The 18,514-nt window shown below is 44.3% G+C and overlaps 1 protein-coding gene across 1 annotated transcript in view; it reads right to left on the minus strand.

The window, feature by feature from the left end:
• Positions 1 to 18,514, minus strand: part of LOC132249476 (ADAMTS-like protein 1) — a 62,760-nt gene that overhangs the window by 10,311 nt on the left and 33,935 nt on the right. Inside the window, exons 6-8 of the mRNA XM_059724688.1 lie at positions 9,683 to 9,883; positions 4,363 to 4,543; positions 570 to 777 (exon numbers count right to left, since the gene is read on the minus strand). Coding sequence (XP_059580671.1) covers positions 570 to 777; positions 4,363 to 4,543; positions 9,683 to 9,883 — 590 coding nt within the window. The remainder of the gene's footprint in view (positions 1 to 569; positions 778 to 4,362; positions 4,544 to 9,682; positions 9,884 to 18,514) is intronic.

Here is an 18,514-nt window from a genome sequence, read left to right on the forward strand (position 1 = left end):
GCAAGAACAAGTCGCAAGCACAGTTGCTGCACCTGGAGAAATGTTGAGACTATTTTCAACTGACTCTCCTCAAGCATGCACATCATTCCCAAGGAGAAGGGGAAAGGAGAGGGTAGGGCCACATTTGGCTTACAGTACAGAGCAGTCTGGCACACTGAAGAGGGTATGAAAACAGGCTGCTCCAACTCAGGGGATGCAGTTTTCCCCCCTCCCTTCACAAGCATCAGGAAACTTGCAGTTGGTTATGCCTGACTAAGGCATGTTCCCTTCATAAGCTCTCCTTGAGACAGTGTGCTTCTGTGCTCAAGGCAGTGCCCATCTGGGACAATTCAACTGAAAATGCCCCTGCATGGGATCAGCCTGCTGTCTTTGTGAAATTCATGATGTTTGGTTATACCAATAATCCCATGTATAAAACATGAGCCTGTAGGCTGTCAGGAGCTCAACTGCCTCTTAACAGTTCACACACCATATTAATGATGGATGCAGAAGCATTGCTTTCATTTTCAGTTGCCACCCTGCAAACCAAGAGCATGTGTGTGTGTCTGCATTTTCTATTTGGTCCTTACCTGGCCCCAGGAGGAGGCCACCCACTCCACACATGGTTGCCTGTTACAGGACTGGGTGTCCACTGGCCGTTTAGCCACTTGGGCACATGAATCGTTCGACATGGGAGTAGAGCTGCCTGCAGCTGTCAGTCTCTGGCACATCACCCGACGGGTCTGGACCCCTCCGCCACAACTCTGAGTACAGAGGGACCAAGATGTCACCATCCACCTGACGAGGCAGTGCAAAGGGGGTTGGGGAGCAGAAACACAGTAGAGAGTCATGAGTGGCAAAAGAAATAGAATCACGGGTACTACAGAATACAACTCCCCTGAACTCACATACGTACTTCAAGAAAGGCAGCCATGCCGAGAGGTGCTGAGTGCCCTCAGCTTCCATGGAAGTGAAAAGGGAGCGGAGGAAATTCCACACCTCATATGAGTGTATTCTCTAGAAAGCAATATCTGTTACACATAAGAATCTCCACTAAGGTTAATGGGCCTGTAAGGTAAATTATTCTGCTTTTCCCTTGGATTTGTTTGTAAAACAAATGGGTGCATTCCAATCCCTTAGACCCCTTCTACTCATGCAAAGGCATTCACTATATTTCATTAACATTCTGCTTCTGATTACTCCCCACCATTGCAGAATCAGGAAGTAACATCAAATAAACTAAGGAAATAAGCAAGCTCTCAGCAAAGGGGAAACGTTATTTCTCTTCTTTGTTTCCTGTAGTTTGGCAAGGCTGAACTTGCAGCTTCTCTTCCCCTTGTAAAGCTCTGCCCTGTGCTTCAATCAACTTTTATTTCCGAACATACATTTCAGCAGTTTTCTTGGGAGCTGGGAGAGAGAAGTGTGGACTTCATTATATCTCAGAAAAGGGATAAAAGGACTTAAATAATTCCTGTGGAAATATTCCCATCAGCAAGTCAAACTGCAAATATTAATGAGCATGTTTTATCAAGTCTTCCCTGGTTTCAGCTGCTTCTTATGACTCAGCTGGCAGGCCAGAAAACATTGCCCAAAGAGAGGTACAGCAATACATCACAGAAAGGTACTGAAATAGCAGCCCTGCCATCTGCCTGAGCCACAGTCAGAGCAGATTCTTGAAAAGCTGGCTCCTTTGTTTTCATCAAGGCTAGGGATAGACATTCAAAAAGCCTGAGCCTGAAACGATTCAACCTTTGCAGGTTAGTCTAACCTGGCTAGGCTAAATCAGTTTTGTAACCAGACAGATATCCCAGAGATGCAGGCATGTGCCTGCAGTGGGTCAGGCTAAAAGCTGGGGGCACTAGAGCAGCCCTCCCCCTTCCCCTGTACTAAGCTATGGGGGGGCATGGCCAGACCCCAGCAGGATGCTCTGATTATGCCAGCAGGGAATTGATAACAGTGTTTATCACCCCATTAAGAAAACCACAGAGGGACATTACCAGCTACCTGCTGATTCTGCCTGTTGATTCAGCATGAACTGTAGCCAGCATGTGGTCTGCTAGCTAATAGACAATACCTCTCCACAAGGCAGAGGGAAGTGGGGGATTCCTGCTTAGCAGGGAGTGGTGATGGGGAGAGGGGAGCAGCCTGCAGTCCCTGCTGTAGCTGTAGCCAAGGAGCAGAGCGGAGGGGGCAGCCCTGCTGTAGAGTAGAGAGTCCTGCCCAGCCCAGAGAGCATGCTAGGAGAGTCTGGTTTATCTTAAACCAACAAGGGGTCTGGGACAGATATTGCATAAACTGGTTTGAGCCAAATCAGATAAGTCTGATTGAGATAAACAAGGTTTATCTCAAAATGGCCATTATTTCAGCCATTTTTAAACTGGTTTATGTGCACCGTTCTGTTACAGGGTTAAACAAGTTTCTGATCACTTAAACTGGGTTATGTGCAATGTCTGTCCCTAGCTCAAGACTCTGTCCACTACTCAGCTGAATTTTGGGTGTCAGAAACTATGGACTGATGCCTATCTCAAATATAGAACTACAAAACCAGAGTTATCCTGCCGAGGTTAGTGGAGTTACACTGAGTATTCCCTTGTGTCGCTGTGATCAGAAACTAGTCCTATCACCACAACTGTCCAGTGCACCTTGTCTTCGTGTAGAAGAAAAGTTGAGCAAGGCAGATATTTAAAAAAAAGCAGGAAAGGAGTTGTTGCAGAGAAGATTTGTTGCACAGAAGTCTTGAGTGAGGAGCCACTGCAGTGCAGAACTAAGGCTTGTTAAAAGCTGTGAAGGGAATGAACTTGCTGGAGAATGACTGGAGACTGTGGGCTAGGTTTTGTCCTGCACCAAAACCTGCGGGCATTAGAGACTGTGGTGGGTTGGAAACAATTAGCAAGCTGGTTACCATTCATCAACGTCAGTTCTCATTTTTCCACACGAACACCCTTGAGGTTAAAAAAATATTAAGGCTTATGGAAAGGAGCACAGAAAAGATCTGATATATTAAGAAATGAGCCAGCCCATAATAACTTTCTACTATCCATCTTGGAGAAATCACTAGTCGACACTGTTACACATGGTTTTGCAAGTGCTTTTTAGTGCATCTTTGAGAAATAATGTTTTTCAAATTGTTAACATTAGAATTGTTAACATTAGAAGGTACTTTTTCTTTCAGAAGGCACTACAGATGAGAGAGGAGTTTGCTCTGTTTTACTCTCTTAGTTCGTAGGGAAGAGTTGCTTCTTAGTGCCTGAGCAATGTTGCTGGGGCTAAATTTCTGAAACATGGATTTGTTTACATGCTATTTTTGACTACCTTTATTCTAGGTCTGGTGTATGTAGTGTAAACAAAACAAAACAAGTTACTGTAAAAACATACATAGTATGTATTAAGAATAACCTTGCAAATGCTTAGGCAAGCAGTTTTCTAAACAAAGTCATAAAACAGTGATTGACCAAGAGTACCCGAGTCCATGGCCTTACGCATTCACTCCTAGCAGAGAAGCATGTAAATGAATGTAATGCATAGACAATTATATGCTAATGAAGTAAACAGTAAACTGAGGAGGAGCTTGAGATGGGAGGAGAAATGAGTGGAACAGGAGGAACAGAAGTGGAACAAATGTTAATATGTATGAACAAAGGTGTATAAAATGTGAAAAGAACTATTGTTCAGTGCAGACCCCCAGTTTGTTATTTTTTTGGGACCCTTGTCTGAAGCTGTCTCCATTCTGAATAAAGCTGTTGCTAGCAATGTGTGCTCCCACCTTGCTCTGGCTAATGAGTAACAGGATCCATGAGCAATTGGATCGTCATCTCCCTAGTTGTTGGGTGCCGCATAGAGTCGGGGTCTAACAGGTTCCACCTCACTTATTTCTCTGCTAGTGAGAAACTGACGTCAAGGCCCTAAAATTTGCTTCTCCTTGGCAGAGACAGAGAGAGAAAAAATGTATTTATACCATAAGATCATCCCAATGCTCCATTCAGAACCAAGACCAGAAAGGCACTGTCACTCTTCCAAACAGTGCACAATTAGTCTGGAGTTGACAAAGATTCAGATAACTGATGAGGTTTGAAGCACAGAGGAAAACTGGCTCCTCTAGATTAGAGGGCAGAGTAGATTTGCACCTTGTGAACTAACCAAAGTGTGTGTGTTATGTGTGTGTGTATTGCTAATACATTGCTATATGTTTCTAATAGTGAATTGTGGGCAATCCCCTTTAATAGAAGTAGTAGAGCCAAGCTCTGCCTCATACCATGAATGTTTTCCCTAATCCTTGCTGTTAGTCAAGATTTTTTTCCTGGACAAACCCTGGAAAAGCTGAAAATTTGTTGTCCAGTGTAGAGTTAAAAGGATATATGGCATATCAACCATGCAAAGACGAACCTGGAAGGACAGTCTCTTCTGTTACAAGCAATGGGTTGTAGTATTGGCTTGGGCTTCTCTTTACAGAGGGATACGTTGACCTCTGTCCCATCAAGTAAGCACCGGAGTCGGGGTAGCTGCACCCCTCTGTTACCACAGGAAGCTGAACATGCCATCATCTTGTCCACTGACCACCAATATTCTGTCACAACCACAAGACACCCAAATTAACATTTAAAAACTGTCTGTAAAAGCCTGTTCATAAATAACAGAACTAGATGACTCTATCATCATTCTGGATATGTCTTCCAAGTCAAAATTACTCTTAAGAAATGTTTGGAATAGGTTCCTCATTTTTAGGAAAAGTATTCTTCCTACAAAGCATGAGGAAAATCTATACTGCTTAGGTCACTGTCTTCTTTAATATGTATTTATCTATATAAGAAATGGCATGGGTGATATGTGATTTCAGCTAGGATTAGTACATGTCCTATAGTTAGTTATTAGTGCACTAGACTGTGATTTGGGAGACTGTAATTCCCTACTTTGCAACAGACTTCCTGTGTGACCATAGCCAAATCACTCAGTCTCTCTGTGCTTGTGTTCCAGCTCTAAAATGGGGATAAAAGCTCTTTCATTATGAGAAGGAGATGATCAGATACTATGGTAATGGAGAGAGGGACAGATACATATAGGCCCTGGGGGATATTTTATAGCAATCCTGCATGATACTTAATGGAATCATCCAATGGAATTTAACACAAAATACTAACCTCTATACATTTATGAAGTCATTTCAAGAAATTTAAAAGAGAATTGATATAACTAACACACAAATGTGTAGAACTGTACAGTCTCATTAAGTCAATGGAATTATACTGGTTTAAACTAGTTGATAATATGCTTTCATGCCAGTTAAGAAGGGCTTAAACCAGGAAATTCAGATCCACTCAAACAAAATATGTCTGAATTGAATATTTAGAGTTGTCCCCATCTGACTTCTATACAGGACAGTTCACCCACAAGTTTTCAAGGCACTTGGAAGGTGGAAGGACTTTGTTTACAGTATATGCAATGTGCTATATATATTATTATTGTAAAATATTATATATAATAGTGGGGAAAAGTGACAATCTTGGTTTTAACTGTATATTTTTAATATTACTAATTCTTGGATATATGAAAAACACCCAGTAATTTTGGGGCACAGGAGATTTTGGTGTCATATGGCTGAATCTCCAGTGAGAGACTTTCAAGGGGCACAACTGCAGGTAAACAGTAGATTTCATAGATTTCATAGACATTAGGGCTGGAAGGGACCTCGGAAGATCATAGAGTCCAGCCCCCTGCCCAAAGGGCAGGAAGTCAGCTGGGGTCATAGGATCCCAGCAAGATAAGCATCCAGTTTCATCTTGAAGGTGTTCAATGAAGGCGCTTGAACAACCTCCGGTGGCAGGCTGTTCCAGACCTTGGGGGCTCGGACAGTAAAGAAATTCTTCCTTATGTCCAGCCTGAAACGATCTTGTAGTAGTTTGTGACCATTCAACCTCGTCATCCCTTGGGGCGCTCTGGTGAACAAACGTTCCCCCAGATACTGGTGGTCACCCCTGATAAACTTGTAGGTGGCCATCAGATCACCCCTGAGCCTGCGCTTTTCCAGGCTAAAAAGCCCCAGGGCTCTCAGCCTGTCACTGTAGGGTCTGCTTCCCTGACCTCTGATCATGCGCGTGGCTCTTCTCTGGACTCTCTCAAGCTTCTCCACATCCTTTTTGAATTGTGGAGCCCAAAACTGGATGCAGTACTCCAGCTGCGGCCTCACTAAGGCCGAGTACAGGGGGAGAATGACGTCCCGGGATTTGCTTGAGAAGCATCTATGGATGCAAGCCAGCGTTTTGGTCGCTTTACTAGCCGCAACATCGCATTGCAGGCTCATTTTCATCTTGTGGTCAATGATGACCCCCAAGTCTCTTTCATCCATAGTGCTAGCCAACATAGCACTGCCGAGCCTATAAGGATGCTGCGGGTTTTTTTTCCCAAGGTGGAGAACCTTGCATTTATCGGCATTGAACACCATCAGATTCTCGTCCGCCCACTTGCTGAGACTGTCCAGGTCAGCCTGGATCACCCGCCTGTCTTCTGGTGTGGATGCTTTGCCCCAAAGTTTGGTGTCATCTGCGAACTTGGCCAGTCCGCTTCTGACTCCAGTGTCCACATCATTAATGAAGATGTTGAACAGTATGGGTCCAAGGACAGAGCCCTGGGGAACCCCACTGGTCACTGGACACCACGATGAGTGACTTCCATCAATTACTACCCTCTGGGTCCGACCCCGGAGCCAATTTTCCAGCCAGTGGATCGCGGAGGACCCAAGGCGACAATTGGCCAGTTTCTCCAAGAGATGATCATGGGACACCAGATCGAAGGCTTTTTTGAAGTCAAGATATATGACATCAATCTCATCTCCCTTGTCCAGGTGATAGGTCACCTGGTCGTAGAAGGAAATGAGATTGGTCAAGCAAGACCTACCCGCAACAAACCCGTGCTGGCTATCCCTTACGATGTTGGCATCGGCCAGTCCATTAAGGATGGCCTCCTTAATAAACTTTTCTAAGATCTTCCCCGGGATAGAAGTCAGGCTGATGGGCCTATAGTTAGCCGGATCCACTTTCCTCCCTTTCTTGAAGATAGGCACCACATTGGCCTTCTTCCAGTCTTCGGGCACTACACCAGAGCGCCAAGAGTTTTCAAAGATCTGCGCTAGAGGCTGGGCTATGATGCTTGCCAGCTCCTTGAGTACCCTGGGGTGAAGATTGTCAGGGCTGGCTGACCTGAAGGTATCCAGCTTCTCAAGATGTTCCTTCACGAAGTCAGCATTAATGGAGGGCAGGATATCACCCTCACCTGGACTTCCCGGCCCTGTAGCGGGCATGGGCGTCCCATGGGGCTGATGAAAGACTGACGCAAAGTACCTATTTAATAGGTTGGCTTTTTCCTGGGCATCAGTTGTCAGTTGCCCCATCTGGTTCAGCAGGGGTCCAACGTTGCCCCTGCTTTTCCTCCGGCTCCCCACATATCTGAAAAAGGACTTTTTATTGTCCTTGATGCTCAAAGCTAGCTGGAGTTCAGTTGCAGCCTTGGCTTTCCTGGTCAGCTCCCTACAGGACCGGACCAGTGCAGAATAATCCTCCTTGGAGGTGACTCCCATCCTCCATCCTTTGTAGGCCTTTCTTTTTAGCCTCAGGAGGTCTGCTAGGTCCCTGGAGAGCCAGGGGGGCTGCTGTGCCCTCTTGCTGCCTTTCCTCCGAGATGGAATAGACTTAGTTTGTGCATTGAGGATCGCTCCCTTGAGGAGCAACCACTCTTCTTGAACTCCCCTCTCCCTGTGGTCACAGTCCCTTAGGGCCTCACTGACAAGCCTCCTGAGCTTGTCAAAGTCGGCTTTCCTGAAGTCAAGGACTTCTGTGTTGCTGACCGACTTGCCAGCTTTTCGGCGGATGGTGAAGGTGATCAGCTCGTGGTCGCTGTCACCCAGCTTCCCATCGATCACTAGGTCACCGACTAGGTCATCCCCAGTTGCCAGCACCAGGTCGAGCAGCGCTTTGCTTCTCATTGGCCCATAGACTTCTTGAGTCAGGTAGAGGTCATCCACGCACGAGAAGAAGCTCTGCGACCGCTCAGATTTTGCTGAGCGATCCTCCCACGAGATGTCCGGGTAATTGAAGTCACCCATGACAACCATGGTCCTGGAGCAAGCTGCCTCAGCCAGTTCCTGGGCAAACTCCTGGTCAAGCTCAGGACTTTGGGTGGGAGGTCTGTAGTAGACTCCCACCATTGTGTCCCCTGTGCCATGTTCCCCACGGATTTTAACCCAGAAGGTCTCCAGCTGTCCACCCTGGTCACCAATATCGGCTTGCAGGGACGCGTAGCTTTCCTTGACATAGAGAGCTACACCCCCGCCCCTTTTCTCTACACGATCCCTCCTGTACAGGGCATAGCCATCTATACCCGTGGTCCAGTCATGGGTGGAGTCCCACCAGGTCTCCGTGATCCCTATGACATCGTAATTGTTTGCACTGAGCAGGAGGATGAGCTCCTCCTGCTTATTCCCCAAGCTCCTGGCATTAGTGTAGAGGCAGGCAAGTGCCCCCTGGGGGGCTCCTTCCTTGCCCACAGATTTTACCAGGGCTGGGGCCGGGGTGGGCTCCCTTGAGTGCCGTGATCCGCTGGCTTTGCAAGGATTGCAAAGATATTTAATGCTCTCCTTTGCAAAGCTACCCTTAACTTGCAAAACTTAATTTAAAATCTAAATTTAAACTTAGTGGCAAATGATACCCAAAAACCAAGTTCTGAAGAGGAAAAGGAGTATGCAATTATGGGGTCATCTGACCCCAGCACTCTTTCCTGCCTAGGCAGGGGGTTGGACTTGATGATCTGTTGAGATCCCTTCCAACCCTAGCATCTATGAATCTATTAAAAGATCAACTAGTAAAATTAATCTGTAGACTGTTAGCAACCTAAAGTGATGCTTTCAAATTCCAATTCAAATAAATATATTAACAACAACAACTTTGGTCACTGTTTCTCAGCTGATGATTCATGACCCTCAAGAGATTCATTAAAGGGAGTCATGAAGTATGGAAAATATTACTGAACTCTAAAACAAAGAAAATATCACCCCTACTCCCCTGCATTGCCTTATCCTACAAGGCCATGTATTCATTATTAACCTCTCAGAACAAACCTGGCAATACAACATGTAGCTTTGTCATGGTTTATCACTGGTACCCCTGATAAATCTCATGGGCACATCAAAATCTCATAGTAAATGAAAGGAGGTCACAAAATAATTTTACTTCAAATAAAGTGTCTCCAATCCAAAAATATATTTTGGGATAGAGACAACCCTCATCTGGTGCTGAAGGGTAGGGTGGGTAGATTGGAGCCACCCTTGTGGGGCCCTAAAATGAGCTCCCTCTTCTCCCTTTTCCCCCTTCCATTCTGAAAACAAAGCCTGGGCTGGGAGGGAGGAGGGGCTTTTGCAAGGAAAATTGGCTGCAGGCTTGCAGACAGCAGCTGGATTCCCCAATCCCCCTTGATCCAACAGTGAACTTCTGTTTGGTCTGGGGGATCATTGTAGCTCAGAACACTTCCTGCAAAGTGTTATGACTTAGGTGAACTGCTGTTCTGTCTGCGCCCTTAGTAGACCTGTCTTCAAATTTACCCTTAGTGGCTAAAGCACCAGAACAACTGAATACTGCAACTACTACTCTTGGCATCAGGGTAAAGGCATTGAAAATGATGATAAACCAGGTTAACAGTAGCATCCTGAGCATATTTTTACCTTGGATTATAAGAGATGTTTTTTGCATCAGTGAGCCAGCTTCATTTTGTGCAAGGCAGCTGAATTCACCCTGATAACCGTCAGTGATATTTAATATCTGAAGAATCTGACCAGCTGCTAAGATGTGGTGTTCAATGCTGATGGGTTGACCAGCATAAAACCAGGTGATGTTAGGGGCTGGATGACCATCTACTGGGCAACCTAGAAAATAAGAAGAGAATTAAACCATCTGCTAGCAAAAGGAAAGTTAAATTTCCCATAAGTCACATAGTGCAGAGCTTAGTATTTTGATATCAATAAAATGTGGTATCTCATTTTCCCTTCTTTTTGTCAACCACTAATGATTAAGTAATGCTTACAATGGCAGTCTTAACAATAGAAAAACAGTTAACCCCCCCCCCCGAGTAACTTACTGCATTTCCACAACAGCTTCCATGCAAAGATATAAAATCACCGTTTAAATCATCCAGTGACCTCCCTTCAGCCTTGTACTTTCTTTTTCAAAACTACCCATTGTCACTTCCCCAGTAACCACTTCATTACCTGCCTTAAAATTCTTCTACTAATGTTTAACTTAATACTTTTCATTGTAACAGGGTACATCTACACATGCATTTGATCTGGGATCAGTTTACTGGTGAGTAAATGCTCCCAGGCAGGCATCTACACATTCAGGGACTAGGGAGAAGATTTGTTGCTAATGGCAGCAAACTGGTCCTGCTTCCTGGGGCCCTGAAATGGGCCCCTGGTGCCACCATAGAGAGCTCTAGGCTCCCCCTGGGTGCTAGCCCAAGGGCTGGAAGGGAGCACTGGACCGGGAGACATCTGTCTTCTGGCTGGGGTTGGGACATTACAGATACTCTGCCCCCTGGGGCTGCCTGCTGCTGGGGTGGGGACAATGTTCCCCTGCCCCCGCAGCATGGAGCTCCTGGCCCTGGCTCCCTGATTAGGGGCAGGGGGCTTGGAAAGAGCTGCAGGGGAGGGACAGGTCCCAGCCCCCTGCCCCAATGTGCCTGTGGGGCAGCTAGCAGCTAGCTTACTACTAGCTGTCCCAAAGGCAGATCAGGGCAGGGGGTTGGGACCTACCTCACCCCTGTAACTTTCTTAGCACCATGCCTTGATCACCCGCCTAGGGCACAGGGCTGGGACCTGCCCCTGACCAGTTCCCAGCCCCAGTTCCCAGCACATGGGTGGAGGCTGGGGAGTTTTTTCCCTGCTCAAGTCGGCAAGTGCAGAGCTGGGTGGGGAACAAGCTGGGGAGTTTATTCATCACTTAGCTCTCCGAGTGCGGAGCTGGGCAGGGAATAAGCTCCCTAGCTTGTTTCCCACTCAGTTCCGTGAGTGTGGAGCTGGGTGGGGAACAAGCTCCCCAGCCTGTTCCCTGACCAGCTCTATGCTCGTGGAGCTGGGTCGGGAACAGGCTTCCCAAGCCCTAAAAGCAGGTGGATATCAGCACCAGCTCCATGGTTTCAGGGCTGGTGCTGGGAGTCTCTTATCTCCCAGCACCAGCTCTGTGGCTGTGGGACCGGTGCTGGGAGATAAGGGTCTCCCAGTGCCAGCCCCATGACTGTGGAGGTGGTGCTGGGAGATAAGGATCTCCCAGCCCCCTGCTCCCCGATTGCAATTTCAAAGCAGGGGGCTTGGAGTTCCCTGCTGCCGGGGCAGAGGGACATAGTCCCCACCCAGGCTCTGGTGGTGAAGCCTGTCCCAGAAGCAGGCAACTCCCAGGGGCAGGGAGCAATTTCCCACTCCCTCATGGACAGCTAACCAGGAGCAAATTTGCTCCCAGTCACATGAATGCTACTGCATCATTACTAATTGAAAGTAAATTTGCTACTTGCACTTGCAGGTAGCAAATTTATTTGGGATTAGTGAGATTTACTGTGTAGTAAGCATGTGCACATGTAGAGACTTTGCAGTAAATTAAGCTACTGTGCAGTTAAGCATCTTGTGTAGACATGCCCACACTGTGTCAAATGCTCTTACTGAAATCCAGACAGATTCGATGGACACCATTTCCTATGTTTCTAAAAAAACCAGTTATCTTACCAAATAACAAGAACTTGAACTAGTCTGACACAATCAGCACATCCAGATGAGTGTGAAGGTGCAGTCTGCGGTGCTGCAAAGCCATCTGTAGCACCACAAACTGAACTCACCACATATGCACACATTGGCCGTGCTTCTAACTTGCAGCACAAAAGGTTTTTTTTGACACTAGGAGATCCATGCATCCAGGCTCCATGTACCCAGATCGCTACCGCTAGAGCCCTGGGATGGCCGCAAAGCCAAGGTAAGGCTGCCCAGGTGCTGGCCCCAACCTCCCCAACCCCACCTGGGGCAACTTGCCACATGCCAGAGCGTGCATACAGGGACATCCCCTGGGGACAAGTAGTAGCAGAACAACTGTGTCACTATTTGTGCCCTGGGAAACACACATGCATGCTCATCTAGACACATGCAATGAATCTTTGGTAAATATCTCTTGCATTTTATCCAGCTTCCCATTCACTCTGGCATACAGCATATTGCCCGGGGCGGGGGCAGGCGGGGGAAGACTGCGGCCAGTACTGAGGCTGGTTCCAGAAGCCTTACCTGGGGTCCTGGGAGCTCCCCAGAGGTCCAGCAGTGGCAACCCAGCAGCAGAGTGCCTGGTTGACAGCCAGAGTGTGGCTCTGGCCAGCTGGCATCTGGTCTCAGGCAGTGCATACTGCTGCCATGTGCAGCGCCCCACTTTTTTCTGCTGCAGGTTTTTTTGATACTGGGATTTCCCATTGTCAACACCCACCCCCTGGCGTTACAAATTAGCAGTGTGGGAATGCCTGCATGTGTGGCAGTAGATGGGCCTGTGGCACCACATACTGCATGTTTGCACTCATATTGATGTCCCTTTGAGCTCTCTCTTCCCAATAACTGTAGCAATTTCTCTTTTTGGACCCTCTTTCCCATTAGCTACCATGACTTGACTCTCACATTTAATTTCATTAGCCTCATTGAAAAACTAGCAAAGTATTCACTTAGTTTTTGGCACCTACTTAGATTATCTTTATTCTCTACTCAGTCCCTATTGCATTGTAGTCCCACTTCTTCCTGTGTTCTTATCATATATATATAAATAAAATAAAAATAGTGGTTTGCAATGTGGGATTTGGATTTGGCCCGATTCAGGGGACAGTGATTCAATTTGCTGATTTGGATCACTGTCCCACTTCGATTCTGATTTGGAGAATCAGTGATTCGGCCATAAACATAGCTTTATATGTTTTTTCTACATACATTGAGGTACCAGTCATAGCGTATGAATGCTGAGATGGTGGGGCAGAGGGAGTGTCCCACAGGAGCGTGGGGGGTCCCCCCCGTGTGCTTGGTGGTGGACCTGGAACTGGACTGGAAATACTTCTGGTTCACTTCCAGGTCTGCTGCCAAGCATGCGGGGGACACCCCCACACCCAGTGATCGGCTGTGGAGGGGCCTCAGGTGCCCCCCCAGACCCAGGAGGCACCACTCACTGAGCTGGGGGCGGGGCTGTGCACTCTGCTGCAGACCCAGAAGTGGTCTGGAAGTGCTTCTGGTTAACTTCTGGATCTGCTGCCAAGTGCTCTGGGGACCCCCTCCCCCGCCCCCAGCACTCCTGTGGGACACTCCATCCACCCCAGCATCTCAGCATTCACAAGCCGCCTGCTACCTTGAGGTATGTAGAAAAAAAACATATAAAGCTGTGTCTATGTCTGAGTCATCAAATTTCTCCAAATCTCTCTGAATCGAATCGGAGATTAATTGGTCTCCTGATTTAGTTTGGATTCGGAGATTCGGCTGCCAAATTGGGCCGAATCTCCACCGAATCGAATCAGCGACTGAAGCTTCACACAGTCCTAATATATAATCTGTTTTACAAAACTTTTGTTATTTAAACAATATCCTTGGCACCTCAGATTTTGTTCTGGCAATTTTTTCTTCCTGATCTGTCCTTTAATCCATTTCTTGTAAGTTTTCTGCTGATTCCTAGCAACTTTTCTCTCATCTTTATCTTGTCTTATTCCACATATCCTTTTTAAACACAGATGTATTTTTTCCTGGCCTTTTTTTTTAAAAAATCAATAACTGAACCAGTCCAAGGCAGAAAACTGTAATGGAAGATTTTAGTCCAAATGGTTAAATTTTGCTAAAGTTAACAACAACTAAAAATAACATGGGAAATGTTGGGCAATCTTAATTATGGGTGGCTACCGCTCCCTCTTGTAATTTGCTAATTTCTAGACAGGTTTTTCTCTGTAGTAATTGCAGAGGGGAATCTCAAACTTCAACATGTAAATGTGATAATGGACAAAGAGATGCAGTGGATTCAGTTTGATTGCATGTATCTGCAAAATCAACATCCACAGGTTAAAAAGCAAACATGAAACAGCTGATATTAACAACCATCTCCAGTTGAGCTCTAGATGCACCGTCTGGTTTTTTTAAATATTTATTATTGCTCTTCTCATTACTGCATATTTTATTTTCTTCCAAACATAAATATAAAATAGTAGCATATGGGAATAGCTAGTAGCCAACAACAGGGGAAAAAATCAGAATCCAATACTTTCAATATGTGTTACCAACGAATAATTATTAAATTTTTCCATGTCTAATGAAAAAACCTTACTTAGGCCTTATGAGGCTTCTATGTAATGGATATTTCCCATCTGCGTGAGTGACACGAACATCAATCACTCTTCACAGGTGACATATCCCACTTGTACATGTGCATAAACTATTGGATAATGTGTTATACATATTAAGCAAGAACAAGACTGTAATAAAATATCTGCTCTCATAACATTCCTTTCTCCTTCTCCTCCCAGGAATAATATTAATACCATTTAATGCAGATTACCAACACCTATGTTCTATTTCCTCCCAACAGATGAGTATTTGCTGTTTTATCCTTACAATGCTCAACACCTGCAACAGGAATGGGATGAACAATATATGAAAGAGAAACTGGTTTTACTTCCAGACACTGTAGTTATTAAGGGGCTTCAGTATGCCATGACTCTTATGAGGGGAAGCAGCATTTGGGAATGTTGCCTGCCTAATGAGAACTCTGGCAGCTAAAGGCCCTTCTCTATCAACTCTTCCTAACCAGTGAAAGAAAATATTGCCTTTAAGCCTGCCTCCCAGGCCCACTGTGACTTTGAATTGACTCAAAGCCAGAGTATGATTCACAGATGTGCACAGTCTCCTTTTGGAGATGCAAATGAATGTCTAATATAAATTATACCGTTTTGGTGGTGGGCGTGGAGGGAAGTTCATATTTTGATAGCAATAATAAGAGCTCAACCAAGGGGACACCAATGTTCTACCACACTGCCAATAATTACATGAAAGGAATGAATAAATTAACACTGCAGACTAAATTCTGCCCCTGGTTACAGCAGGATAAACCCATTCCACAGCTGCAACAGAGGGTAGAATCTAGAGCAGTACTGATAAAGCTAAAGAACAAATCAAAGGGCAGACAAAATGACTTATGTCATAATGTCACTTATAGCCCTGAACAACAGAAGCAAATGACTAAAGATGCAAGCCAGCTAAACCCGGGGTGCCATTTGTCATTGCAAGGAAATACAGAGTTCCTTTTAGAAGTCTAAGCCAACAGAATTCTATGGAAAGCAGTGGTGGGAATATCAAGGGCAAACAAGCTGGTGTCAAACATAATTGGAAATAAAAAACCTCAGGAATTTCCTTAGCTTCTTGTGCCTGTCTAACAAACAGCCTTTACAGGTGTGTATTGACCTCACGCTAGTCCTCAGCTGATATTTCTTATATTTTTTACCTATGGACCTCAAATGCAGAGTTTAGATAAGGATAATGGTGTTCCAATTTGGGCTTAGAAGCTTCTAACCTTCTGTTTAGTAACCTTCAGCCTTTAATTTTAAAATGTTTTACAAAGGAAAGTATGTATCGTTATCTCCACATACAACCACAGAGTGCTGCATCTTGCTAAAGTTCACACAGCCAACTCAGGTCTCCAGTCCCAGCTCAATGCTCTGCTCACTGGACTATGTTTCTGATTAAAAAGATATGCCTGTATACTAAATTTGGATTGAGATTCCAGCAATCTCAGAGTTCAGGGTGGAGTGGTGGTGGACTGTCTGGATTCATTTCAGACCCCTCTCTTGTGTTTCTCTAGTTGCTGGTGGATAAATACATAGCTTCAGTCCATTGCCATCTATCATAGAGCAATATAGCTAACAAAGAGATATGCATGCTTTAGAACTACTTTATAGAAAAGTCTGAGTTTGAAAGCAGCAAGAATTCCAACTGCTTAGTAACTTTGTGTTGCATGGCACCTGAAAGCATTTACTGCAAAATGCACTCAACTTTGCTGTTCAGAAAGCATCTCTCTAACACTGCATTTCACAGATAGACAACTAACCAAGCAACAACAGAAAGATCACTGGCTGTCACTTCAAATACACAAAGGTGACTAGGAGACAGACTTAGGAAAGAAAATGCAAAATAATACCTTGCTCTTAAATGCATTTGATTTTTCTCCAGGAAAAAAATGTGACAATGATACATGGTGTAAAAACAGTAAGGGTTCAAAGTTATATCTTCATCAGACAACATTGAAATATTTCAATTATGTCAACATTTCTATTATAATTCCTCTATATTTCAGGAGCTAAAACCCCATCATGTAAGCCTGAAATATAGTGTACGAGGGTTTAGGCTGAGGGTCATCTTTCTTAATGGACTTAAACTAAAGTCGAAATAAATCATTTGGCCATTTTAAATGTGTGAGCCTGAGGCTGACATTAATTCCATTGGTATAAACTTATATATAAACTTATATATATAAACTATAATGCAGCTGTCCTCAGTGGACTTCTCTGGATTTACACCAATGCAACTGAGATTAGGATCTAGTACATGGAAAAAATGCTATATTGACTAAAGTTGTTCTCTTCTTTCTCAGAGTTGTGAAAATGACCAGGTTAACCTTAAGAGACATTGCTTTAATTCTCTGTCCTGTTGGACAGTTTTAACTAAGCTGTTTAATGTGCAGCTACACTAAACTGCTTTGATTTTGTTTTAAGATCATCCACATAAAGATTTTAAAACTATTATAAAAAACTACCTGAAGGGATGGAACTTTTATGAACAAATTTTAGGCTGTATCTACATGGGGAAATAGTTTTCACTTTAACAACAGATAGTCATTTAAGCTAATATAATTGCTGTGTGACCCTGGGCAAGTTATGTAATTTTTCTCCCCCTTCATAACATGGGGAAAATAAAGCTTCTATGGGAGTATTGGAAGCCTTGAGATCCTCAAAAGAAACAAGCTGTGTGAATGCAAGTATAATTTTTCCTTAACTACATGAAAAAATACCCAAAGTTAGCATGGATTCATATTAACAGAGTAAAGCTGTGTATTGAGAAGTTCTTAATATAAGCCAGTGATAACAATAAAAAAATCCAGGTATTCTAAAATAAAAAATAAAGTTCCAAAGAAGCAGTTAAAATCCACTCTATTAAACATGACATGGGTTTTAAACAGTCCTCAAGCACCTACAGCAGCTAGCTACACAATGCCACCCATCATGTTGTTGTTATTTGAAATCACGTACATAGTGACATAAATTAAGATGGTATTTCAAAAGTGTAGATTTAGACAAGTTCCCTGCCCCATAAAGCTTGTTAAAAATTCTCAAATGTACAACCACAGGCTGGGCCCATTAAGAGGCCAAAGAGGTTTCTAACTCTTGGGAAATGAAGGGTTTTATATCAATAATTCCGAAAATAAAAACGTTAGACACTGAGCTATGTCCTTCAAAATTATTAAGAGTCAGACTAAAACAAATTAACAAGTACAAACACAGAAACTAAAATCTCAGATGATGGAACTGGATGCTGAATTACCTGTTCACTTGCATATGTCTATACTGTACACGGAATGGCAGAGACTGAAAATAAATATTCTCAGCTTATCTCTGTTCCATCATCATGGCACCCATCATATAGACACATATTTGTAAAAATGGGATGAAGAAGAACCAATATTCCAAGTAGCTACCCTGTGAGGCAGCAACAGCTCATAGGAACTCATAGGAAGGAGTGACTGCTCAGAAATGATTATCAGAGGGGACTGTGAAGGTCATAGCTGCTGTGGAAGTGTGAAGACCTTTTTGCATTTATTAAGCTGATATAAACCTGCTGTGTCCTGAGACACCAGCAGGCCAAAAATTTCTGAAGAAGCAAGGTAAATAATTGTGATGCGTGTTCCTAAAGAAGCTGCAGTGTAACTTCTGTCTGGCTAATGAGGTGTTCTGGCAGCAGTCAACCAGCTTTGGTCCCTATACAGGATGGTGTATGGTTTTTCAAAGAATGTAGTGGAGAAGTTCTACAGACTAAAGGTCAGAAATCCTGCAGTATTGGAAAGGCCAGCTGAAAGTTCTCTTCTGTTTATCCTATAGTAATGCTTAGGGCATTCAACAAGACTGGAAGATGTTTTGACTTGTAGCGGGAGCCAAAAGAATGATAGTTTCTCAGATCGTGATTTTGAAAGTGCAAGATCCAGATTTCTGCACCCAGGATGAAGCCTATCCATTTATCAAATAATGTCACAATATAAAATGCAGAATGCATCTTGGCAACACTTATCCCTCTCAGGCTTTGCCAATCTGGAGCTAGATGGGAGCAGAAGACTGACAGGGCCTAAATGAGCAAATGTAAAGAGGTAACTGACTCTGTAGTCCAGTGACAGTTTCCTAAGAAAACAACATGTCATAGGTCATAATTTTTATTTTTAGCCAAAGACAGTGCAAGGTAAAATGCAAAATG

Source organism: Alligator mississippiensis, chromosome 3 (genome assembly GCF_030867095.1).
Source record: "Alligator mississippiensis isolate rAllMis1 chromosome 3, rAllMis1, whole genome shotgun sequence".
Taxonomy (NCBI): Eukaryota; Metazoa; Chordata; order Crocodylia; family Alligatoridae; genus Alligator; species Alligator mississippiensis.